This window comes from Pongo pygmaeus, chromosome 22 (genome assembly GCF_028885625.2).
Source record: "Pongo pygmaeus isolate AG05252 chromosome 22, NHGRI_mPonPyg2-v2.0_pri, whole genome shotgun sequence".
Lineage (NCBI taxonomy): Eukaryota > Metazoa > Chordata > Mammalia > Primates > Hominidae > Pongo > Pongo pygmaeus.
Genome location: NC_072395.2, coordinates 46,113,135 through 46,138,042, shown reverse-complemented (window position 1 = coordinate 46,138,042; position 24,908 = coordinate 46,113,135). Strand labels below are relative to the sequence as shown.

The 24,908-nt window shown below is 45.0% G+C and overlaps 2 protein-coding genes and 1 long non-coding RNA gene across 11 annotated transcripts in view; 1 reads left to right on the top strand and 2 right to left on the bottom strand.

Annotated features, from left to right (window-relative positions):
• IL10RB (interleukin 10 receptor subunit beta) overlaps window positions 1–11,672 on the bottom strand; it is a 48,165-nt gene extending 36,493 nt beyond the window's left edge. For 2 of the 6 annotated variants that reach the window (XR_010125276.1, XR_010125277.1), the window contains exons 1-3: window positions 11,500–11,672; window positions 9,529–9,652; window positions 1,281–1,438 (exon numbers count right to left, since the gene is read on the bottom strand). Coding sequence is in view for 4 of the 6 variants with exons in the window: in XM_054468289.2 (XP_054324264.1) it covers window positions 1,281–1,438; window positions 9,529–9,707 (337 nt within the window). In the remaining 2 variants the exon portion in view is untranslated. Of the gene's footprint in view, window positions 1–1,280; window positions 1,439–9,528; window positions 9,723–11,499 lie in introns of those variants that run through there. The other 4 variants (XM_054468292.2, XM_054468291.2, XM_054468290.2 and 1 more) reach the window with 3 other exon arrangements.
• Window positions 11,673–11,753: 81 nt separating this feature from the next.
• LOC134738972 (uncharacterized) lies at window positions 11,754–13,443 on the top strand. Its single transcript, XR_010125278.1, has 2 exons — window positions 11,754–11,949; window positions 12,113–13,443. It is a non-coding gene; the product is annotated as an uncharacterized LOC134738972 (long non-coding RNA).
• Window positions 12,352–24,908, bottom strand: part of IFNAR2 (interferon alpha and beta receptor subunit 2) — a 35,629-nt gene continuing 23,072 nt past the window's right edge. For 2 of the 4 annotated variants that reach the window (XM_054468285.2, XM_054468286.2), the window contains exons 8-9: window positions 17,290–17,420; window positions 12,352–15,218 (exon numbers count right to left, since the gene is read on the bottom strand). In XM_054468285.2, coding sequence (XP_054324260.2) covers window positions 14,505–15,218; window positions 17,290–17,420 — 845 coding nt within the window. In that variant the 3' untranslated portion in view covers window positions 12,352–14,504. Of the gene's footprint in view, window positions 15,219–15,253; window positions 15,452–17,289; window positions 17,421–24,908 lie in introns of those variants that run through there. The other 2 variants (XM_054468288.2, XM_063659819.1) reach the window with 1 other exon arrangement.

Below are 24,908 nucleotides of genomic sequence, written 5' to 3'. Positions count from 1 at the left end.
TTAAATTCCTGGGCTCAAGGACAAGCATGGTGGTTCACGTCTGTAATCCCAGCACTTTGGGAGGCTGAGGCAGTTGGATCACTTAAGGTCAGGAGTTTAAGACCAGCCTGGCCAACATGGTGACACCCTGTCTCTACTAAAAATACAGAAAAATTTAGCTGGGCATGGTGGCAGGCACTTGAAGTTCCAGCTACTCAGGAGGCTGAGGCACGAGAATCACTTGAACCCTGGAGGCAGTTTGCAGTGATCTGACATCAGCCACTGCACTTCAGCCTGGGTGTCAGAGTGAGACTTCGTCTCAAAAAAAAAAAAAAAAAAAAAGAAAAGAAGAAAATTCCTGGGCTCAAGTGACCCACCACCTCAGCTTCCCAAAGTGTTGGGATTATAGACGTGAGCCACCATGCCTAGCCAGAGACGATTCTTTTAGTGCTTTTCTCTATGTGAGTTTTGAAGGGCTGTATGTGAATTTTGTGAATCAGGTTCTTTTAACCTCTAATCTTCTTTACTCTCTCAATTGCTAATATATGGTTTAATTAGTTTTCAACTCCTGATATTCTAAATATGCTCATCTCATATTTAGGGGACTCTGGTGGTCACCATGACCCTCCAAATCTAACCTGGGAACAACATATATATATATATATATATATATATATATATATATATATATATATATATTTTTTTTTTTTTTTTTTTTTGAGACCAAGTCTCGCTCTATTGCCCAGGTTGGAGTGCAGTGGCGTGATCTCGGCTCACTGCAATCTCTGCCCAACCTGGGAACAATTTTTGATGCTGACCAACCAGTCTGACCCAACCCACCTGCCATCAGCCCTATCCCTCCCTCTGTCCTTCGCTGTGGGCAAGCTGGCTGTCTGCATCAGATTTTCCATCTCTACACCTGCCTTCATTCTTTTGCCTATCACGTTATATTTCTTTGTTTAAGTCATAATTCCATACTGATTTTCTCCCAGAAAATTCACCACAAGAATCCTTCCAGAACTTCTCCTTAACAGCACAGGCCCCAACATAGTCACATCCTTGAGGCACTGAAGGTGTTAGATTTATATTTAATTGTTGCATTGATAATATGCCTATCTTTTTCTGTCTCTCCCATGAATTTCTTTAGGGATACAACTCTCTTTATTATATTCCTTAAGCTCCTTGTGCAAGGCCATCCATTTGTGGGCCCTCAAAGAATTCTTGTTGATGGACCAACCAATGTGGAAAAAAACAAGGCAAGATGATGACATTACAAAAAAAGGGAAAACAAAATGGCTTACTGTCATCCACAGGACAGAAGGTGATGTTTACCCAGTCTGAATGCTCATCTGCAAATTCAGCCCTGACTCTCAAGGTGTGGTCACCGTACTTGGAAAGACTTGAGAAATCACATTCCGTCAAGGTAGTACTCATGCATTTATCTTGGAATATCCTATAACTACACAATCAAAAAGATAGGTCAATCAGGAGAATTCTAGCTTCAGTCTCCCTGAGGCTGACTGGTACTTAATTTGGAGGCAGCGGGGCGGGAGTGGAAACTGTGTTAAACATAGAAATAGGCGTCTTCGAAACAGAACTTCTCAGAGACTTGAACATCTTAATGACTACGTGCCTCTCCAAGGGGCTGAGTATTCAGCATACTTGACCGAGAAAGCGTCCTTCCTTGATTATCTATTTTTGAAAGCAGGGGCACGTGATTTATGAGACATTGATTTACAAAGATTTACTAAAATAAAGATATTACAATGATTTTCAATAAAGTCATGCGCCGCATAATGACATTTTGGTAGACGACAGACCACATGTACAACAGTGGTGCCCTAAGATAAATACTGTATTTTTACTGTACCTTTTCTGTGTTTAAATACATTTAGATGTACACATAGCTCGTTTTATTGTGATTTGCTTTATTGTACTTCACAAATATTGCATTTTACAAATCGAAGGTCTGTGGCAACCCTGCCTTGAGCAAACCTATAGGTGCCATTTTTCCAGCAGCACATGCTCACTTCATGTCTTTAGGTCACATTTTGGTAATTCTCACAATATTTCAAACCTTTTCATCACAATTATATGTGTTATGGTGATCTGTGATCAGTGATCTTTGATGTTACTGTTGTAATTGTTTTGGGGCACCATGAACCACACCTATATAAGACAGTGAAATTAATCAATAGATGTGAGTGTTCTGACTTCTCTACCCAATGGCCACTCCCCTGCCTCTCTCCTTCTCCTTGGGCCTCCCTATTCCAAAAGCTGCAAATGATTAAGCTTAGTGAGGACGGCATATTGCAGGCCACAACAGGCCTCTTGGGCCAAACTGTTAGCCAAGTTGTGAATGCAAAGGAAAAGTTGTTGAAGGAAATTTAAAGTGCTACTCCAGTGAACACATTAATGATAAGAAAGCAAAACAGCCTTATTGATAATATGGAGAAAGTCTCAGTGGTCTGGATAGAAGATCAAACCAGCCACACCATTCCCTTAAGCCAAAGTCTAATCCACAGCAAGACTCTAACACTCCAATTCTGTGAAGGCTTAAAGAGGTGAGGAAGCTGCAGAAGAAAAGTTGGGGCTGGGTGCGGTGGCTCACGCCTGTAATCCCAGCACTTTGTGAGGCCGAGGCGGGTGGATCATCAGGTCAGGAGTTCGAGACCAGCCTGACCAACATGGTGAAACCCCATCTCTACTGAAAATACAAAAAAATTAGCCGGCGTGGTGGCATGCACCTGTAATCTCAGCCACTCAGGAGGCTGAGGCAGGAGAATCACTTGAACCCAGGAGGCAGAGGTTGTAGTGAGCTGAGATTGTGTCACTGTATTCCAGCTTGGGCAACAGAGCGAGACTCCATCTCAAAAAAAACAAAAAAAACAACAAAAAAAAAAGAAAAATTGGAAGTTAGCAGAGGTTGGTTCATAAGGTTTAAGGACGGAAGCCATCTCCATAACATAAAAGTGCAAGGTGACGCAGCAAGTGCTGATGTAGAAGCTGCAGCAAGTTATCCAGAAGATCTAGCTAAAATGATGAAGGTGGCTACTCTAAACAACAGATTTTTAATGTAGATGGAACAACCTTTTATTAAGATGTCATCTAGGACTTTCATAGCTACAGAGGAGAAGTCAATGCCTGGCTGCAAAGCTTCAAAGAACAGGCTGACTCTTGTTAAGGGCTAATGTAGCTGGTGACTTTAAATTGAAGCCAACACTGGATTACCATTTTGAAAATCCGAGAGCTCTTAAGAATTATGCCAAATCTACTCTGCCTGTGCTCTACAAATGGAACAACAAAGCCTGGAGGACGGCACATCTGTTTACAGCATGGTTTACTGAATATTTTAAGCCCAGTATTAAGACCTACCACTCAGGATAAAAAGTTTTCTCTCAAAATATTACCTCTCATTGACAATGTACCTGGTTCCCCAAGAGCTCTGATGGAGATTTAAAAGGAAATTAATGCTGTTTTCATGCCTGCTAACACAACATCCATTTTGCAGCCCATGGGTCAAGGAGCTATTTCGACTTTCAAATCTTATTATTTAAGAAATATATTTTGAAGCCAGGCACAGTGGCTCATGCCTGTAATCTGAGCACTTTGGGAGGCCAAGGTGGGCAAATCACTTAAGGCAGGAGTTCGAGACCAGCCTGGCCAACATGGCGAAACCCTGACTTTACTAAAAAAAAATACAAAAATTAGCCTGGTGTGGTGTCACTACTTGGGAGGCTGAGGCAGGAGAATCACTTGAACCTGGGAGGTGGAAGCAGCAGTGATCCGAGATCATGCCACTGCACTTCAGCCTGGGCAACAGAGTGAGACTCCATCTTAAAAAATAAAATAAAATGAAATAAAATAAAATAAAGAAATATATTTTGTAAAGTTATAGCTGCCATAGATAGTGATTTCTCTGATGGATCTGGGTAAGGTAAATTGAAAACCTCCCAGAAAGGATTCACCATTCAAAAATGCCATTAAGAACATTGGTGATTCATAGGAGGAGGTCAAAATATAACATTAACAGGGGTTTGGAAGAAGCTGATTCCAACCCTCATAGATTACTTTAAGGGGTTCAAGACTTCAGTGGAGGAAGTAACTGCAGATGTGGTGAAAACAGCAAGATAACTAGAATTAGAAGCAGAACCTGAAGATGTGACTGAATTGCTCCAATCTCATGATAAAAGTTGAACAGATGAAGAGTTGTTTCTAAAGAGTGAGCAAAGAAAGTGGTTTCTTGAGATGGAATTTATTCCTGGCGAAGATGCTATGAACATTGTTGAAATGACAACAAAGAATTTAGAATATTACATAAACTTAGTTGATAGCAGGGTTTGAAAGGATTCCAATTTTGAAAGAAGTTCTTCTGTGAGTAAAATGCTACCAAACAGCATCTCACACTACAGAGAAATCTGTCGTGAAAGGAAGAGTTAATTGATGCAGCAGACTTCATTGTCATCTTATTTCAAGAAACTGCCACAGTTACTGCAACTCAGCAACCACTACCCTCATCAGTCAGCAGCCATCCATATCAAGGCAAGATGCTCCACTTGCAAAAGGATTATGACTTGCTGAAGGCTCTGATGATTGCTAGCATTTTTCATTAAGTATTTTAAAATTAAGCTGTGCACATTTTTTTAGACATAATGCTATCACACACTTAATGGACTACAGTATAAACATAATTTTTAGATGCACTGGGAAACAAAAAAATTCATGTGACTCACTATTGTGGTTTTAGCTTTATTGTGGTAGTCTGGAACCAAAACTACCTTATCTCTGTGATATGCCTATATACAAATACCATTGTGTTACGATTGCCTACAGGACTCAGTACAGTAACATGCTGTACAGGTTTACAGCCTGGGGCAATAGGCTAAACCACATAGCCTAGGTGTATACGAGGCTACACCATATAGGTTTGTGCAAGTACACTGTATGACGTTCACACAGCAAAACTGTCTAATGATGCATTTCTCAGAATGTACCCCAGTTGTTAAGTGACCCGTGACTGTCCTGTCCTATAAATGACTATCATTGCAATTACTCTGGAAAAATTATAAAACAATTCATCAGTCTCAGTCAGAACACCAGCCCCGACAGCAACCGCCAAAGGGAACATGACAGAAAGTGAAGTGGAAGAAAAGAGATGACATTTGGACATGCCTGTTGGATGCTAGGGAAATACAATCTCCTGAATCTAAGCTCGCAACAGCCAAGGAGGTGTAATTGCCTCCACGTGATCAAAGGAAGCCCAGGCTCTCATCCTGCAAAAAGTGAGGAGCTGGCCCGGCTCAGTGGCTCACGCCTATAATCCCAGCACTCTGGGAGGCCGAGGCAGAGGATCACTTGAGCCCAGGAGTTTGAGAACAACCTGGACAACGTGGTGAGTCCTTGTTTCTATAAAAAATGAAAAAATTATTTGGGTATGGTGGTATGCGCCTGTAGTCCTAGCTACTCAGTAGGCTAAGGAGGGAAGCTTGCTTGAGCCTTGGAGGTGGAGGATGCAGTGAGACGTGATTGCACCACTGCACTCCAGCCTGGGCAACAGAGTGAGACTGTCTCAAAAAATTAAATTTAATTTAAAAATTTATAAAATAAAATAAAAAAGTAAGGAGCTATTGGATTGGTCCCCCAAGGCATCTTCTGGTGCCAAAACCAATTTGGTTGCTCCCAGAAGTGATGATGAAAGTGATGCTGATAAAAATAACAACAGCCAACATTTATTAAGTACACAGGGGTCAGGCGTGGAGAGCCTAAGAAATCTGCCCAACTGAACTCAGATCTGTTTGACTTCATAGTCTAAGGTAGCACATCACACCTCACAGCATTCTTAGTGATACCTAGAAAAATCCCTTGCAAAAAGTAGATAGAGATCATTGGGATCATGCTATTTTTTCACTTAATATACCACAGATATTTGTCAATCAGTCATTTCTTCACGGCTGCTTAACATCTCATCATTTGGAAAATCTAGTGGTCATTTCATTAAGGGGGTTTTCTTACATGTGGCCATATTTTTTTTCCTCCTTCCCTTCTTTCTTCCCTTCCACCTTCCTTCTTTCCAACTCAAGTCCAGCTAATTAAAAAAAGAAAAAATTGTAGAGACAAGGGGCTGCTATGTTGCCCAGGCTGGTCTTGAACTCCTGGCCTCAAATGGTTATCCTACCTTGGCCCCCCAAAGTACTGGGATTACTGGCCCATTTCCTTCTTTTAAACGAATGCATCAATTGTCCAGCATGTGCAGTATTTCAAAAGTTGTTTTGCAATAACTTCTTTTTCACTAGGTTTTTTTTGTTGTTGTTGTTGTTTTTTTTTGAGATGGAGTCTCACTCTGTCATCCAGGCTGGACTGCAATGGCGCAATCTCGGCTTGCTGCAACCTCTGCCTCCTGGGTTCAAGTGATTCTCCTGCCTCAGCCTTCCGAGTAGCTGGGACTACAGGTATGCACCACCATGCCCGGCTAATTTTGTATTTTTAGTAGAGATGGGGTTTTGCCATGTTGGTAAGGCTGGTCTTGAACTCCTGACCTCAGGTGATCCACCCACCTTGGCCTCCCAAAGTGCTGGGATTACGGGCGTGAGCCACCGCGCCTGGCCTTCACTAGGTTATTTTTATTGCATGTACAAATATTTCCCCCCGCATTAAATAGGTAATATGACCCATTCCTCATATTTACATCTAATTGTTTTGGATGTTTTTATATTAAAATCACCAGTACATCCTCTGAAGTGCCCCCTGCTCTGGCCACCCTGCCCCAATGCACTCAAACAACAGAGAGGTTGTGCTGTGCAATTGCTGATGCTAAACTCTAAACAACTCTTTTGTAGAGCCACATGAGGGCAATCACATCTTTAGGGATCAAGTATCTTCCCCAAGGACACTCCCAGCACATATTTTGTTTTCTCCAGCACATGCCATACTCACTCTGTAGTTCCACACGGGGGAGACCTAGAACCTGGGTGTGGATACCCTCATGAAGTCACTTCAGGAAGTCATTGGGATCGCTAACATAAAAGATAAACATGCAAAGCCAAGTGCCTCGACTATAATGGCAAAAAAGCATGGCATGGGCTGGGTGTGGTGGCTCACACCTGTAATCCCAGCACTTTGGGAGACTGAGGCAGGTGGATCACTTGAGGCCAGGAGTTCAAGACCAGCTTGACCAACATGGCGAAACCCCCTCTCTACTAGAAGTACAATAATCAGTTGGGCATGGTGGCATGTGCCTGTAGTCCCAGCTACTCAGGAGGCTGAGGCAGGAGAATCGCTTGAACCCAGGAGGTGGAGGCTGCAGTGAGCAGAGGTCGTGCCACTGCACTCCAGCCTTGGTGACAGAGTGAGACCCTGTCTCAAAGAAAAAAAAAAAAAGGCCGGGCGCGGTGGCTCACGCCTGTAATCCCAACACTTTGGGAAGCCGAGGCAGGCAGATCACGAGGTCAGGAGATCAAGACCATCCTGGCTAACACGGTGAAACAGCGTCTCTGCTAAAAAATACAAAAAATTAGCTGGGCATGGTGGCGGGCGCCTGTAGTCCCAGCTACTCGGGAGGCTGAGGCAGGAGAATGGAGTGAACCCGGGAGGCGGAGGCTGCAGTGAGCTGAGATCGCGCCACTGCACTCCAGCCTGGGCGACAGAGCGAGACTCCATCTCAAAAAAAAAAAAAAAAAAAAAAAGAAAAAGAAAAAAACCAAACAAACCCAAAAGCACGGCACAGAACAAGAAAAACATAAACTACAGGGGAGACAGACAGACAGAGAAGAAAGTTAATTTTCCACAGTAAAATTTCTGTGGCTATTCAGACTGAGTAGAGAAAGCACAGAAAGCAAATGATAAAGCCAATCAGTACTAGAAAATGCACATCTGGAAAAAAATCAATTATAGAATATGCCCTCCTTTAATCCTTGGGACAGCTGACAGTACTGGACTATGGACTGTAAATTAGATACAAGTATTGTATGAATGTAAAAGTTCCTGAGCTTCTCACTGTACCATGTGATGTAAGAGATTATCCTTGTTCTTGTGAAATACACAGTGAAATATTACAGCACAAAGGGCATGAGAGAGAAAGAGGAAGGGAGAGAATGTGACCAACATTAAAAATTGGTGAATCTGGGCCGGGCGTGGTGGCTCACGCCTGTAATCCCAGCACTTCGGGAAGCCGAGGCGGGTGGATCATGAGGTCAGGAGGTGGAGACCATCCTGGCTAACACGGTGAAACCCCGTCTCTACTAAAAATACAAAAAATTAGCTGGGCGTGGTGTTGCCCGCCTGTAGTTCCAACTACTCGGGAGGCTGAGGCAGGAGAATAGCGTGAACCTGAGAGGCAGAGGTTGCAGTGAGCCGAGATTGCGCCACTGCACTCCAGCCTGGGCGACAGAGTGAGACTCCGTCTCATTAAAAAAAAAAAAAAAAAATTGGTGAATCTGATTGTAGGCTATCTGGAAATTCTTTGTATTCTACTTAAAATTTTGAAATGTTCTGTTAGTCTGGAATTATTTTGAACTAAAAGTTAAAAAACAAAAGCCAGCAACGCACAGACAAGGACTATCTTATTCATCTTTCTACTTCTTCTCTGATGTAGCAGGCCTTGGAGATTTTTGTGAAATGACAGCTGGACCTGGGAACAAATTTCCTCCTACCTCACTGAAGGACTTGTCTATCTTCGTATGTTTCTGAGTCACTTAGAAAGCAGGTGTGTTGGCTTGTCAGCCTTGGGCCTCCTGCTGCTGTTTGCGCCTGGCCTAAAGGTGTGTCACCTGCAGTCCAGCATGTGGCATATGGTGGCAGGCTGCCAAGGGAGTGCTGGCACTGACTTCCTTCACCAGGCATAGGGAAACACTGACAGGCAGGAGAGGTAGAGGGCGTTCAGATCACCGCTGAGATGACCGTCTAGGGTGACACTCTTCCTTCACAGCCCCTGCTGTTGTCAGAGAATGGGGCTTTTAACAGTCAGTAGCTGTCTTACTTTTAATTTCAGGATGGAACCACGGAGAAACTGAGCACTCATTATGCAAATTATGTGCATCACACATGGCACTGGGGCATGATGTTATAATCCATTGGAGGGGAACAGGTGATATATGGTAGCAAGGGGCTTCCTGACTGCTTTGCATATCTCAGTTTCTTGGGTAGCATCCACTCAACATTGTTGACTTCTAGCAATACTACTCATACCTGGAGATGACAGCAGTGGTATTTTTCTTTTAAAATGTATCAACTGTGACAAACAAGCTAGGATCTGCACAGCATGAGGTTACCACTATGGCTGATTATATCTACGTATGCATGATAAAATGTCTATATCTGCCAGCAGCCCTGTGATCAACAGTCAAATCATCAACCATCACAACTAGAAAACCTAAAAGAGAAAAGGTGGCCATGAGAATTTCCCAGACAGAAAAAGGCTGGCAGGGAGGCTCCCTGAGGGCTGTCACAGTCACACGGTGACAGTAGTCAGACTCCCTCCTGTGGCCCAACCCAGTGACCAGCCCAGGGCTGGCTCCTCCGGTGCGTTCCTGCCAATAGTGAGGCCAGACCCACCTTAGGTACTGAGCTGTGAAAGTCAGGTTCCCTTTGGCAAAAGCAGGTGACTCCCACTGTAGAATGTTCTTGAAATTAACAGAATTCATTCTGACATTTTCGGGAGGTGGTACCATTCCCAATGCTATGAAAATAAGACAAAAACATTTACAACCTTTTTCCTCAAAACGGATGCCCATGAAAAAGCCCACATCCAGCACTTGGTTCTCCTCTATGGCTCCATGTCTTCAAAGGCCACGTGGGTGAGGGAGGGAGAGAGAGACAGGTTGGCTGTGCTGAGGAGTCTAGATTTTCTTTGAACAGCCATGAGGAGAAATTTCTGGAGGGGCAAGAGTAAAATGGGGACAGACAAAGGAGCTTTGGATTTGTGTGGTGGCAGAAAGGTATGAGGGGGTAGGGTTGGTACATGGATTTCAGATATATTTCCAGAGGTAAAAACAAACTGGAGACTTCCTGACACATTTGATGCATAAAAGCTGAGGTCAATGTCCATTTTGGGCTTAAGCAGCTGGTGCCCCGATTGGAGCTCAGCTGGGGAACTCACAAGTCCCATTGGAGCTGCATTAGGTTGGAGATACTGGAGAAAGGCTGAAGTAGGAATGTCAGGGAGACAGCCAGATGAATGAGCCCAGAGGTCACACCAAGAACAGATGTGGGCTAGAGACAGAAATTATTTCCAAACCTTTTAATAGAAAATTCAAAACCTGGCCAGGCATGGTGGCTCATGCCTGTAATCCCAGCTCTTTGGGAAGCCGAGGCAGGTGAATCACCTGAGGTCAGCAGTTCGAGACCAGCCTGGCCAACATGGCGAAACCCCATCTCCAATAAAAATACAAAAATTAGCCAGGCGTAGTGGCACACACCTGTAATTCCAGCTACTCAGGAGGCTGAGGGAGGAAAATCGCTTGAGCCCGGGAGGCGGAGGTGGCAGGGAGGCGAGATCAAGCCACTGCACTCCAGCCTGGGCGACAGCAACAGAGCAAAACGCTGTCTCAAAAAAAAAAAAAAAAAAAAAAAAAAAAGGAAGAAGAAAGAAAAGAAAATTTGAAACCTACATGCAAGTAGAAAAGTAGAAGACTATAATAAACCACCACCCATCACCCAAATGGTACCAAGAAAGGTATAAATGTGTGAGTCATGGGCCTATAGCCCGTGTTTAATGCCAGGGTTTGGCTGAAATCCCCCAAAGGAACAGTGCCAGGGAAGGAGAGAAGAGGCCTTGGGCATCTCAATTAGCTACATAGAAACCTGACAGAGCAGGAGGGTCCCAAGCAGAGACAGCCTGACGGGGCGGGAAACCGGAGGGGTATCCCGGAAGGCCAGGGAAGAGTTGATGAGAAAGGAAGGAGGTGACCATGGTGTTATTGGAACCTAGACAGTCAATTTAGAGGAGAACAGAAAAAGTTTCAATGGATTTAGGTTTAGAAGCCATGGAGCTGGGGCGCTGGGGGGCAGAATCCAGATTTCAGGGTGCTGAGGTCTGAACCGGAAGGAGGGGAGGTGCAGTGGGTGATGGGAGGCACATCTGTAGGGAGGGCTGGCACTGAGGTCGGGGAGGGCTGTCAGGGCACTCGGGGGCTGCTGGGGGCCTCCACTTGAACCGATGGTCTCCAGAAGGAGCAGATGACAGCCACGGTGGGATCTTGGGTCTTTTGGGGAAGCTACTTTATTTAGACGCCCGCCAGCAGAGAGCTGCAGGAGGACAGGGAGTCAAAAGACGCCGGGAGTCTCCCCTTAGTTTAGGGCCCAGACGGTCTGTAATTCGGGCGCGGACGGGGCTTTCTCCTGTTACAGAATCGACGGCAGCAGCAGCCTAGTTGCCTCTCAGCAGCCGGCCGTGGCGTTTGCATCTTCTGTCCCGAGGCCCCGATGGCTCTTAAGTCACTTGCAGGGCGCCCAGGGATGGGATCGGGGTGGTATCTCGCGGGGCCTCCCGGTTCCCAAGCGCGTCCCCACCCGCGGACCCCTCACCTGACACCAGCAGGCAGCCACCCAGCCAGCTCCCAAGGCTCCGCGCCATGGACGGACGCTGGGGGTTCCGCGGCTTCCTCCAAGCACACGACCCCCGCCCGCGCCCGGGAGCGCTTGTCCGCGGTGACTTCCGGGAACCAGCGGAGCGGGGCGGGGCGGAGTGGGGAGGGGCAGGGCAACCGGGCTCCTACCCCGCTGCAGGCCCCGCCCACCAGCCCGGGTCCGCCCGCCAGGAGCGGGGCACCGGCTTGGCAGATGCACACGAGGAAGAGGAAGGGATCCTCGCAAGCTTTGAAAAGCGCCGTCAAGTCAAATAAATGCCCTACAACACCAACCCAGGACTGAGATGTGGATGCTGGAATGACGGTGGTGGTGGTGGCCTTCAGTGTTCCCCAGGTTTTGTTCGGAGCACCGGCACGCCCTCTCTCTTGAAGTCCGCTCTCCGCACAGGTGAGTTAAAAGCACTTCAGCAGCAAATCCAGTCTGAGGGTCTTCTTTACCCTTCTCCTCCCCAGGGATAAACAACACAAAGCCAAGTCATCTTTACGCAAATAACTAGTTTCTTTCAGAGACTACGGAGAAAGCGTTAATTTCCTCTTTTTAACTTGATTAGTGGTTAGACGGGAAAATCCGGAGCTGTCCAATGTCTTGGGTAACGTACAAGCATCGCCTGATGTCTGACGCCAGAACACCACGTAAAGTCAAGCAGAGGGAAGTGAATGCGCCCTAGGCCCCTGCAGGCCACCAAGAAGAGCTAGAGGGAGTTGGTGCAATCCTAGAGATGCCGGCAGGTGCACCAATCTGTGGCACACGTACGCTCTCCAATGGAAAACAACTGAAGACCACACCAAGTTTGTATTAAAAAAGTACTGTTATTAGTTTTTACCAACCTCCAACCATTATACAAAATTTTAAAAAATACACAAACACACACACACACTCACAGCCATAGAGGTTATCCCAAAAGATCAACCCAGAATCTTTCAGAATATGACAGATGCATTGAGAAGGCAGATAAATTGATTCAAATACCAAAGGTCTCTTTCCTATGGAATTTCATTAGATTAAATAAGGTGTTCCCTCCTCACAGCCCTATCCTTTTGAGCAATGATATAATCTATTTAAAGTCCTTGAACTATAACTTGTATAATTTTTAGTTTTCCCCCTTTGAAGGGGCCTAAGAGAAAGGTTTGAGAAACCAGCTCTTGAGGTGGGGAGGGGTGAGGGGTAAGAGGGTCCTGTGCCTTTCATTCATCCTGGGAGCTTCTCAGGGTTGCAGCATTTCCACCTGTGTTTATTCTTGTACATTTTCTCATCTTTCTCCTGGGTTCCTAGGATCTCGGAGATTACCTAGTCCAATCCTTTTATTTCAGAAACAAAAAACCTGAGGCTCAGAGAGGCTAAGTCAAATGCCTAGGGTCACACATGGAAACTGTGGGAGCTGGATCCCTGAGTCCCACTCCTTAAACTGGTTGCTACATGACATTCTAGAACCTCTCCCCACCAACCCCCTTTTTAAAGACAGGGTCTGGCTCTGTCACTCAGGCTGAAGTGCAGTGACGTGATCTTGGCTCACTGCAACCTCCGCTTCCTGGGCTCAAGCCATTCTCCCACCTCAGCCTCCCAAGTAGCTGGGACAACAGGCACATGCCACTACGCCCAGTTAATTTTTCTAATTTTGTTTCGTAGAGACAAATTTGCCATGTTGCCCGAGCTGGTCTCAAATTACTGGCCTCAAGCGATACGCCTGCTTAGGCCTCCCAAAGTGCTGGGGTTACAGGCAGAAGCAATTGCTCGGGGGTCAGACTTCCCTTCCCCCGCCCACAACCCCCAACCCGGCCTAGATTCACAGGAACTGTAATCACAGCTGACACATTCGATTCGGAATCAGCACAGACAGCACTCTGAAAATTGTCAAATAGGGTCTCTGAAACTTGTATGCCACACTTCTCTTGAAGAACCTGAAGCATCTTTGTGTTTGCTTTTTTTAACCTTAAAATACGGCACTCAGGTTTTATCCCTCTCCCCGACGCCATGTTTCCTTTCTGTATTAGTCACATGCGTGATCCTAGAGTCTTGTCTTCCCCACTTTAACTGGGGAGGGCTGGACAAGGTGGAATTCCAAGTGCAGGAGACAGGATGTGACATGGGTGAGGTGCCCAAGGCTCACCGACTGAAACTTTGATGGCTCTTCCCTGTTTCCTTGTGCAGGGCCACCGTTCTCTCCACTGCTCAGCTGGCTCTCCTCCTCCCTGCCTGCCTGCTTTGCAGCTCTTGCTACTATTTTCCTTTTCTTTCCCTGCTCCCCCCCCGGCACAATTTATTTCACAGAAATATCACAGGGCCAGCCAGGCACAGCAGCTCACCCCTGTAATCCCAGCACTTTGCGAGGCTGAGGAGGGCGGATCACTTGAGGTCAGGAGTTTGAGACCAGCCTGGCCAACATGGTAAAATCCTGTCTCTACTAAAAATACAAAAATTTGCTGGGCATGGTGGCAGACGCCTGTAATCCCAGCTACTTGCGAGGGAGGCTGAGGCAGGAGAATCACTTGAACCTGGGAGGCGGACGTTGCAGTGAGCCAAGATCACACCATTGCGCTCCAGCTTGGGCAACAGAACCAGACTCTGTCTCAAAAAAAAAGAAAAAAAAAAAAGAAAAAAGAAATATCATAGGGTCCTGGACCACCTCTGAAACCACAGGGAACCCTGCTCCCTGGTAAACATGATGCAGAAACATCCTAAGTGCATTTAGTGTAAAGGAAAGGTGCATACGTGCTTCCTTCAAAGTGCATCACTTTGAATATGTAAACAATGCACTGAATGATACTATGGTCCCCCTACTGGGAATGTGCATAGGTGATATCACCTGGAAGAACGGAACACTCTACAGTTTCCTACTCCTTCCCTCGGAGAACACTTGCAGACGATAAGGCAGCAAGTTAGGATGCAAGGACAGAGAACCCTGTAGGTGCTTGTCTGTCCAAGTTCATTTGATAGTTTTGGAGTCATCTCATTATATAACCATCCCCAAGGTCAACATCTGACTCAGAAGTGTCACTTTGATCAGATGGAGCATCTTCAGACCACAGGTCCTCTGAAGAGGGGCTGGGAAAGGTTGGCTGTGTCCCTTCCCCGCTGGCCAGCAAATGGCTTGATTGCACATTGTCAGGACCCTCTGGGTCAACCATCTCTTCTGGATGAGACGATATCATCAGAGGGGCTTCTTCTAAGTCGTCACTGTCCTCATCATCAAGAACCCTCAAAAACACAGAGTTTAAATCCACATTGAAGGTAATTCTGCCCCCAGACCCCTCAGTGGAGCTGTAGTCCTCTTCCGGAAAAGGGTCCTGGAGTGGACTCTCTCTCCTCTCACAGGGCCCAATCAAGAGTTCCAAGCGCTGAGGGCTGCCCTTTGGCGTCATGGGGAGCTCCACGTCAACCTCAGGCAGGTCAGGCTCCTCCTCGGACTCTGGATCTAGAAACTGGGATTCTGTAGAGGTGGCAGAGGCCTGACCCAGAGGCCTGACAGTCAGTCCATGCATGGTATAGCCACCGCCACTTGTCCTGGGCGCTGCTGCCTCAGTATCGCTGTCACTCTCATCATCATAATTATAATCCCACACTTTCTTCTTTCTGTTGATGTAAATGACCTCCACCATATCCATGGCTTCCAACGGTGGCAGGTTAAGAAATGGCCAGGCTAAAAAGTTATGAAAATTCTTAAAAAAAAAAAAAAAAAAGAAGAGAGTCCATATCAGCTGTGACTGTTTGCTCTTTATTTTTTACATAATAAAACTTAATCATTGGGGCACAGGGATGCACGCTTGTAATCCCAGCTACTGGGGAAGCTTAGGCAGGACGACTGTTTGAGCTCAGGAGTTTCAGACTGTAGTGCATTATGACCGCACCTGTGAATAGCCACTGCACTCCAGCCCTTAGCGAGACCTTGCCTCTAAAAAAATAAAAAATAAACTTAATGAGATTGACTGAATGATGCAGATGATGATGATAACAGCAATAATAACAGCTAACAGTTACACCATGCTTACTATATGCTGGGCATGACTCCTCTTGGTGCTTTATATATAATTTACCTTTCCCTTGCAACTGCTCTATGAGGTATGCTTACTATTCTTTTTTTTTTTTTTTTTTTGAGACGGAGTCTCGCTCTGTTGCCCAGGCTGGAGTGCAGTAGCGCAGTCTTGGCTCACTGCAACCGCCACCTCCCAGGTTCAAGCAATTCTCTGCCTCAGCCTCCTGAGTAGCTGGTATTACAGGCACTCGCCACTATGCCTGGCTAATTTTTGTATTTTTAGTAGAGACGGGGTTTCACCATATTGGCCAGGCTGGTCTTGAACTCTTGACCTCGTGATCTACCCGCCTCGGCCTCCCAAAGTGCTGGGTTTATAGGCGTGAGCCACCGCGCCTGGCCAGGCTTACTATTCTTATGCCCACTTTATAGATGAGAAAATGAGGTGCAGAGGTTAAGAAACTTGCTCAAGGTTTGTGACTAGTGAGTGGGAGCAGCTGCCTTTCAAACCAGGCAGGCTGTTGGCCACAGACTATGTTCTGACTTACTCCTCTTAACTTCCTCTCCTTTGGCTGCTTCTTTATATTTTTAAGATACTTATATATTTTTAGAGCTAGGGTCTCACTCTGTAACCGAGGCTGGAGTGCAGTGGCGCGATCACAGCTCACTGCAGCCTCCACCTCCTGGGCTCAAGCAATTCTCTCACCACGTCCTTCTGAGTAGCTGAGACCACAGGCATGTGCCACGACGCCTGGCTAATTTATTTTTATTTTCTCTAAGACAAGGTTTCCCTATATTGCCCAGGCTGGTCTCAAACTCCTGGGCTCAAATGATCCACCCGCCTCAGCCTCCCAAAGTGCTGAGATTACAGGCATGAGCCACTGCGCCCAGCCCTTTTTAAATCTTTTTATAGGATAAATCCACTTTGTGTATATGTTCCACTGACATAATCCAAAATAAAAAGATGATCCATATAAAAATGTTTATTGTACTATTCATCATGACCAAAGAAAAGAAAGAAAAGGAAAAGAAATCCAAATGCCCTATAGTTGAGAAATGGTTAAATGAAAAATGGTATGTTAATAATAATGAAATTCTACCTGATCATTATAAATTATAGGTGATGAAGTATAAAAAAAACAAAAAAAACCCAAAACATTGCTGAGTGCAGTGGCTCACACCTGTAATCCCAGAACTTTGGGAGGCCAAGGCGGGTGGATCACTTGAAGTCAGGAATTCAAGACCAGCCTGGCCAACATAGCAAAATCCCATCTCTACGAAAAATGCAAAAATTAGCCAGGTGTGGTAGCACACGCCTGTAGTCCCAGCTACTTGAGAGGCTGAGGCACGAGAATTGCTTGAGCCTAGGAGGCAGAGGTTACAGTCAGCTGAGGTCACGCCACTGTACTCCAGCCTGGGTGACAGAGTGAGACTCTGTCTCAAAAAAAAAAAAAAAAAAGAAAACATAAAATGCACAGATACGCTTACAACTGCACATGCATACATATGTAACTAACCCACACATTGTGCACATGTACCCTAAAACTTAAAAGTATAATAAAAACAAAAAACAAAACAAAACAAAAAACCCCCTGCGAAATATATATTTATAGATATGGAAAAGAACTCAGAGTGAGAAAGCATTTTGGTGTTTATAGAAAATGAGATTTTCTTCTGTGAAAATATTTATATAAATACAAATTCTTAAGTTAAAATAAAAAACAAAGATAGAAAAAAAAAAAACCAAAAAAACTACCTACCAAGACTTTGGGGAGGCTGTTTCTTAAGCATATATAACCAATCCATTTCAGTGTCACTATGGCACTTGTCAAGACCAACGCCATCAAAAACACAGTAATTATTCCTCCTATTTTGGCAGATTCTGCTGATTCTGTTGATGAAAAATTAAATGACTTTATTTCAAAAAAGGCAATCAACAATTGCAGATGGAAATAAATGTATATTGGTCTGGTGTTACAAGGTGATCAAGAAACCAAAGCTTTGAAAAAACAGTTTTATATTGAGAAATACCAAAGACTGGAGAATGATCTAAGTGTGCATTTTTTAAACAATAAAACAGACTTAGCTTTTAAAAGTAAAATTTCCTTCAGTTTATATTCTATAACTGCACTGTCCAGTGGAGTAGCCACTGGCTGCAGTTGGCTGAATTTAAATGATCAAAATTAAACAGAATTAAGAGCTCGGTCTCTCAGTTACATGAAACACATCTCAAACGTTTGGTAGCTACACTGATTAGCATGCGCTGCGGGCAGGAAGAAGTGGGGAAGGAAAGTTTGCTTGAAAACAACCAACTGGGTCATTCTGAGGCTGGACTTTAGCCACGCCGGGGCCACAAATCAGGCCTCTGCAGAACCTGCCTTGCTCTATTAACAGTTCCCCTTAGTTTCTCATCAAAATTCCTTTTGGAAAATTTCAACTTTTTGACTGACCATAGTTATTTTCCTGAAGCGCGACCGGACTGAAAAATCAGTAGTTGTATCACTAAGGCTCTCTTGCACTTCCAGAAAGGTCTTCATTAGTATTAATCCTGGAACTATAGCCTCAGGCAAAAATAGATAGAGGGGAGAAAAAAGGAAATCAAAATGGATTATGTACTCTAAGTCTTCCAGAAGGTTAAGGAATGAATAGAAAGAAGTTCAGTAAAAAACCTTGCACTGTTAGATAGCACAGGCTTCAAGAAGCCACTCTCACCTCCATCAAGAGAGTGTGAAGGATTGGACTGTCATATCAATGACAGTTCCAGAATCAGATCTAGCCACAGAGGCACGCCGTTAAGGATACAAAATTCTGATATGTATAGCGTTTACATTCTTGAAAGGGGTACTGTAAACCAAAGTGATTTCATTGGTGAAGGAATGGCATAGTACAGAGATTGTGACTCATGTATCCAACTTGCATATAACAGCTACAAAGCACTCTACGTCCAAACCAAATTGTGTAAATTGTAGTTAATATGCTAGGATAATATTCCTCAATTTGGGGTATTCTCATGCGTCTGAGAATACTTCAGGAGAACTTAGAATTTTTGTTTGTTTTCAGCTTGATGATAATCTAAAAAATACAAATCTCACTTGGGGTCATGACAATTATACATGCATGCTATTTTTAAATATTCATATTTGAAAAGAGATGAATCCCATCAATGTTCTGACTCAGAAAGGAGAAGCTGTGATTGAATGTTACTGCTGTTAACTATCTTCTTCATGAAAGATGGGCCAGATCAACCCATCTTGGGAAGGAGAGACCAGGTCGCGTCTTAAAAATTTGGCCTTGGACAAACCTGTCTGTCTCTGGATTCACTGTGGAGATATTTTAAGCAAAAAATAAGAAACCTCACAAGCGGAGGGCCGAACTGAGCAATGGGGTTGGTAATATCTGATCACTATGATCTTTAATAGAAAGGATAAAGAACTTCATGAAAAGATTGGTGATAACTAACATCAGTCTCTTATAGTTCCTCCCGTACTTACCTCTCTGGAACAAGCAAGACCGCCTCTCCCCTAGGTGACTGCAGTAATCAGCCCAGGGGTCACCTGGCTCCCACTTCAAGACATGTGGATGTTCCCTTTACATCCTAAGTCAGATCATGGAGAGCAACCTGCTCACAACCCTCTGAGGGCCCCCATCTCTTGCAACGGCTTCTAAGTTCTACATCATTCAGGCTCCTCCATCCTTTCTGACCCGAACTGTTACTATTCTTCCCTTGTTCAGTTCACTCCTGCCGTGCCGTGCCATGCCAGGCATATCCTGCCTCGGGGACTTGGCACTTGCTGAACCCCGCATATGGAACTCCTTCCCCTGATATGTCTGCGTGACTCACTCCCTTGCCCTGTGTTTGTTTCCCATTGCCACCATAACAAATGATGCAAAGTTAGTGTCATAAAACAATATAAATATATTATATTAATAGTTCTGGAGATCAGAAATCCAAAATGGGTTTCACTGGGATAAAAAATATCAAGATGTTGGCAGGACTGCACTCCTTCTGGAGGCTCTAGGGGAAAACCCATTTCTTTGCCTTTCCCAGCTTCTAGAGGCCACTTGCATTCCTTTGCTCATGGCCCCCTCCTTCATCCTCACTCTCTGACCTCTGCTGCTGCTGTGAGAGCTCCTTCTCTGCCTCTGAGTCTCCTGCTTCTTTTTTTTTTTTTTTGAGACACAATCTCGCTCTGTAGCCCAGGCTGGAGTACAGTGGTACCATCTTGGCTCACTGCAACCTCCACCTCCCGGGTTCAAGTGATTCTCCTGCCTCAGCCTCCCAAGTAACTGGGACTCCAGACACATGCCACCACGCCTGGCTAATTGTTGTATTTTTAGTAGAGATGGGGTTTTACCACGTTGGCTAGGCTGAATTCGAACTCCTGACCTCAGGTGATTCACCTGGCTCGGCCTCCCAAAGTGCTGGAATTACAGGCACAAGCCACTGCGCCCGGCCAATATCTTCAATTTCATCACACCCACAAGCCCCTTCGGCATAGAGGTCAGCCTGTTCACATATCTGGGATTAGGATGTAGACATCTTTGGGGGCCATTATTCTGCTTACCACATCTCCCTTGGGTCTTTACTCAAATGCTACCTTCTCAGAAAGGCCATCTCTGGCCATCTGTGGTGGATGCTGTGGGTGGCCTGCCCACGTCCCCTTTTCCAGTCAGTGCACACCCACTACTGCTGCCGCACGTGTCTGCTGATATATCTCAGAGCTGATCCTTCTCTAAGTGAAAGGTGAGGCCAGCTGGACTTCCTGGGTGGAGTGGGGACTTGGGGAACTTTCTTGTCTTACAAGAGGATTGTAAAACGCACCAATCAGGGACTTTCCTGTCTCACAAGAGGATTGTAAAACGCACCAATCAGCATTCTGTAAAATGCACCAATCAGCAGGATCCTAAAAGTAGCCAATTACGAGGAGGATTGAAAAAAGGCCACTCTGATAGGACAGAAACAACATGGGAAGGGACAATAAGGGAATAAAAGCTGGCCACCTCCAGCCAGCAGCCGCCACCCGCTCAGGTCCCTTTCCAGGGTGTGAAAGCTTTGTCCTTTTGCTCTTCACAATAAACCATGCTACTGCTCACTCTTTGGGTCTGTGCTATCTTTAAGAGCTGTTAACACTCACCACGAAGGTCCACGGCTCCATTCTTGAAGTCAGCGAGACCAGGAACCCACTGGCAGGAACCAACTCCAGACACATAAGGAACTGCCCTTGCCCAGAAGGGGGCTGCCTTATCTGGAGGCCATGCCATAGATCATCACCAGTAACTGACTGGCTGCTGACTTGAGGATACAGTTCATGCTTTAGAGAAACCCTTGGGATTAGGCTTGGCTGAGAGCCACATGCTTGCTTAATTTCTCTCTCCCTATCCCTACCTGTTCCCTCTTTCCCCTTCTCCTAAGATGCCCCCACCAATAAATCACACTTGAATATGAATTCACATCCCAGGCTCTGCTTCTAGCAAATGCAAATCAAGACACTATCCTATTAAAAATAGCAACCCACTCTCCTCCACCTAACATCCCCCTCACCTCCTTTCCCGCGTAATTTTTTTCCGGGGTACTTACTTAACATACTGTCTATTTTACATGTTGATCTTGTTATTCTGTCTCCTGCTGCAATGTAAGCTCCACAAGGTGAGAAGTTTTTAATCTATTTTGTTCACTGCTAAATCCTCAATATCCAGAAAAGAATCTGGCTCATAATAGGCCCCCAATAAACATTTGTCAAATGAATGAATAGAGCTTTTCCTTAGGGCCTTAATATTAATACAAGAGCCAAACAATTAATTTTAGGGCTTGACAAGGGGAAGGTGTTTCTCCAGATCTCTGGGCTAAAATCCCCCCATATCTGTCTGCCCTAGGATTGGATCGCAGTGCTTACTGCTGAGCCTATGTTAACGCTGGTCTCAGGCTATCCTTCCAAGACCCCTCACCATCCAAACCTGTCTGGTTTCTGAGTTTGGCCAGTTAAGGGTAGGTCAGATGGCAAGCACGTAGTGACAGAGGCCACATTATCTGAACCTATTTGCTTCCTGAGTTTCAAACAAGAATTTGACATCAGGTACAGTATTTGGATAATTAAAGAGAGCGGTACTTGACCTGTCTTGGGTAATAATCAAAGAATGAGGGCTGACTTGATGTGCAACATGACGCGTTCACACCAAGTAAAAATGGAATGACCTGAGAGGATGTTGTTACGTGAACATTTCTTAGTAGGTGAAATGGAAAAGAGTCAGGGGAGAAGGTGAGTCATCCAGAATTCATCAGCCTCCAAGGAGCTTGTGCCTTCTCATCGGCAACACGTTCACCTTGGAACTGAGGACTGAGTTTCAATAAACCACCATCTGTCTGCCAGGTCACTAATTTCAGTTTTTATTGTCTATAAGAGTTTCACTTGTATGTGAGATCAATGATATAATAAAATATACATATATATCCAGTCTTTGTCCCTCGTTCCTGGAGCAGAGCTTCAAAAACCTGTGGAATTTCCTGAACGATAGGAGTGTCTTTTGTTAACAAGCCCCCTTTAGGGGCCATATATGAGTTTATGCTTGTGAGGTGACGGGGCAGGGTGTGGATAGCTTCAGGATGAGGGCTGGTCCCTAGAAAAACTAACCACATGATCAGACGGTTGGAACTTCCAGCTCCCCCATTTGACCTCTATCCAAGGAGGGGAGTGGGCTGGAGACTGAGTTCAATCCTGCAGCCAGTAATTTAATCAATCACACATACATAATGAAACCCAATACAAACTGTGAACACCAAGGGTTGGGGAGTCCCCAAATTCATGAACACATGAATGTACAGAGAGGGTGGTACACCCTGACTCCCCAGGGACAGAAGCTCCTGCACTCGGGACCCTTTCAGACCTTGTCCTGTGCACCTCTTCAATGGCTGTCCATCAATTCCTTTATCATAAAATGGTAATCATAAGCATAACACTTTCCTGAGTTCTGTGAGTCATTTTAGCAAATTATAAAACCTAAAGGGAGGTCATGGGAACTCCTGAATTTGTAGCCAAGTCAGATGGAAGTGCAGGTAACCTTGTCACCCAGGACTTGTGGCTGGCGTCTCAAGTGGGGGCAGGCAGTTTTGTGAGACTGAGCCTTTAACCTGTGGGGTCTGTGCTAACCTTGGGTAGTGTCAGAAACGAATGGAATCATTGGACAACTAGTTAGTGTCAGATAGCTGGTGTTAGCACAAATATATGCACATTTGTTTTAGATTTATATTTTTGAAAGAGCTATAGTCAGAATCTATATGCAGTTTTAGGTTTGCCTGTATTTGCTGACATAAAAATAACTTACGCTAAAGGTGTTTGATGTATTTTTTCCTTTAGAACCAGCCTGTGCATCACCTGGTCTTGAAGAACACTAGAGAATCAAATCATACTGCCCTGTAGTGAAGCCAACACACAGCCCCGTTATGTGCCAGGCAACGTTCCGTGGCTCACTTCATTCACAAGTGACCATATCACTTTGTCAATGAAAAGAGCCAAAGTCAGTAACATACTTGAAGAGATTCAGTCTGAGCCAAATATGAGTGACCAATGGCCCATGACACAGCCTCACGAGATCCCGAGAACCCTTGGTCAGGGTGCAGCTTGGTTTTATACATTTTAGGGAGACATAAGGCATCAATCAATGCATGTTAAGATGTACACTGGTTCAATCTGGAAAGGTGGGACAACTTGAAGTGGGGGGGCTTCCAGGTCATAGGTAGATTCAAAGATTTTCTGATTAAAAACTTGGAATTAATAAAAGGAAGCATCTGGGTTAAGACAAAGGGTTGTGGAGGCCACGGTTCCTATTACGCAGATGAAGCCTCTGGTAGCAGGCTTCAGAGAGAATAGATTGTAAATGTTTCTTACTGGACTTAAAAAAGTGCCAGACTCTTAGTGAATTCTCTCTTGGATCAGGAAGAAGACCTGGACTGGGAAGGAGGTTCTTTATAGAAAGCAGATTTTCCCTGCAAGAGACAGCTTTGCAGGGCCATTTAAAAATATGTCAAAGAAATGTATTTTGGGGTAAAATACTTTGGTTTCTTTTAGGGCCTGCTATCCATCATGCTGGTATTAGTGCTACAAAGCATCTTTCTGTCAGTCTTAAGGTTTCTGTTTTAATATTAGTGCTGGCCAGCTGTGCCTGAATTCCAAAGGTAGGAAGGTCCAGTGAGGCATGTCTGGACACTCATTCCCATCATGGCCTGAACTAGTGTTTCAGGTTTACTTTACTTTACTCGGCCCTTGGCTAAGAGGAGGGATCCATTCAGTTGGTTGGGGGGCTTAGAATTTTATTTTGGTTTACAACTAAAGTAATTTCTTTATAGATCCTACCTTATTTTTATTCTGGTAAATCAGAACATTAAAGATTCTTCCATTGGTGTCAGAGGCATTTGAGCCAGAGCAACTCCATCTTGAGCTGGGTAAAATGAGGCTGGGACCTATTGGGCTGCATTCCCAGACAGTTAAGGCATTGTAACTTACAGGATGAGATAGGGGGTTGGCACAAGATAACGTTGGTAAAGACCTTGCTGATCAAACAGATTGCAGTAAAGCCGGCCAAAACCCACCAAAACCAAGATGGTCATCCTCATTGCTACACTCTCACCAGCACCATGAGTTTACAAATGCCATGGCAATGTCAGGAAGTCACCCTACATGGTCTAAAAAGGGGATGCATGAATAATCCACCCCTTGTTTAGCATATCATCAAGAAATAATCATAAAAATGGGCAACCAGCAGCCCTCGGGGCTGCTCTGTCTATAGAGTAGTCATTCTTTACTCCTTTACTTTCCTAATAAACTTGCTTTCACTTTATGGACTCGCCCTGAATTCTTTCTTGCGCAAGATCCAAGAACCCTCTCTTGCAGTATGGATTGGGACCTCTTTCCCCTAACATTGCGGTTGGGACATTTAGAAGGGCTTCTTTGAGGGAGACTTGCATAGCTTCTCACTTTTGGTAAAACAGGTGGAAACTTGCCTACTTCCTGAGAAAACAATCAGCAGGGAGTTCCGAGGCTTGATTGTTCTCACTCCAAAGGGGAAGAAGGTTTGGGATCACACTGTTTACTGTTCTGATGTCTGTGTAACAGAAAGGTGTTCAGCCTTCATCAGTGATTTTGTCGTACACCCTGGCAAGGGTCTCTTTCATCTATGAGCGAGAGCTGATGCCAGATCACATCCATGATCTGCACCCAACCTCGCTGCTTCCACCTTTTCACCCCTTAATGCCACTGTATACCACTGTCTCAAGCAACTCCACCTCTTCTGGCATTTGGCTTCAGCAATGGCCACACAAAGGGCACACAGAGCTGAATTTAATCCTGACTTCCTGAAATAAAAGCGTTTCCATTTCAAGATTTCT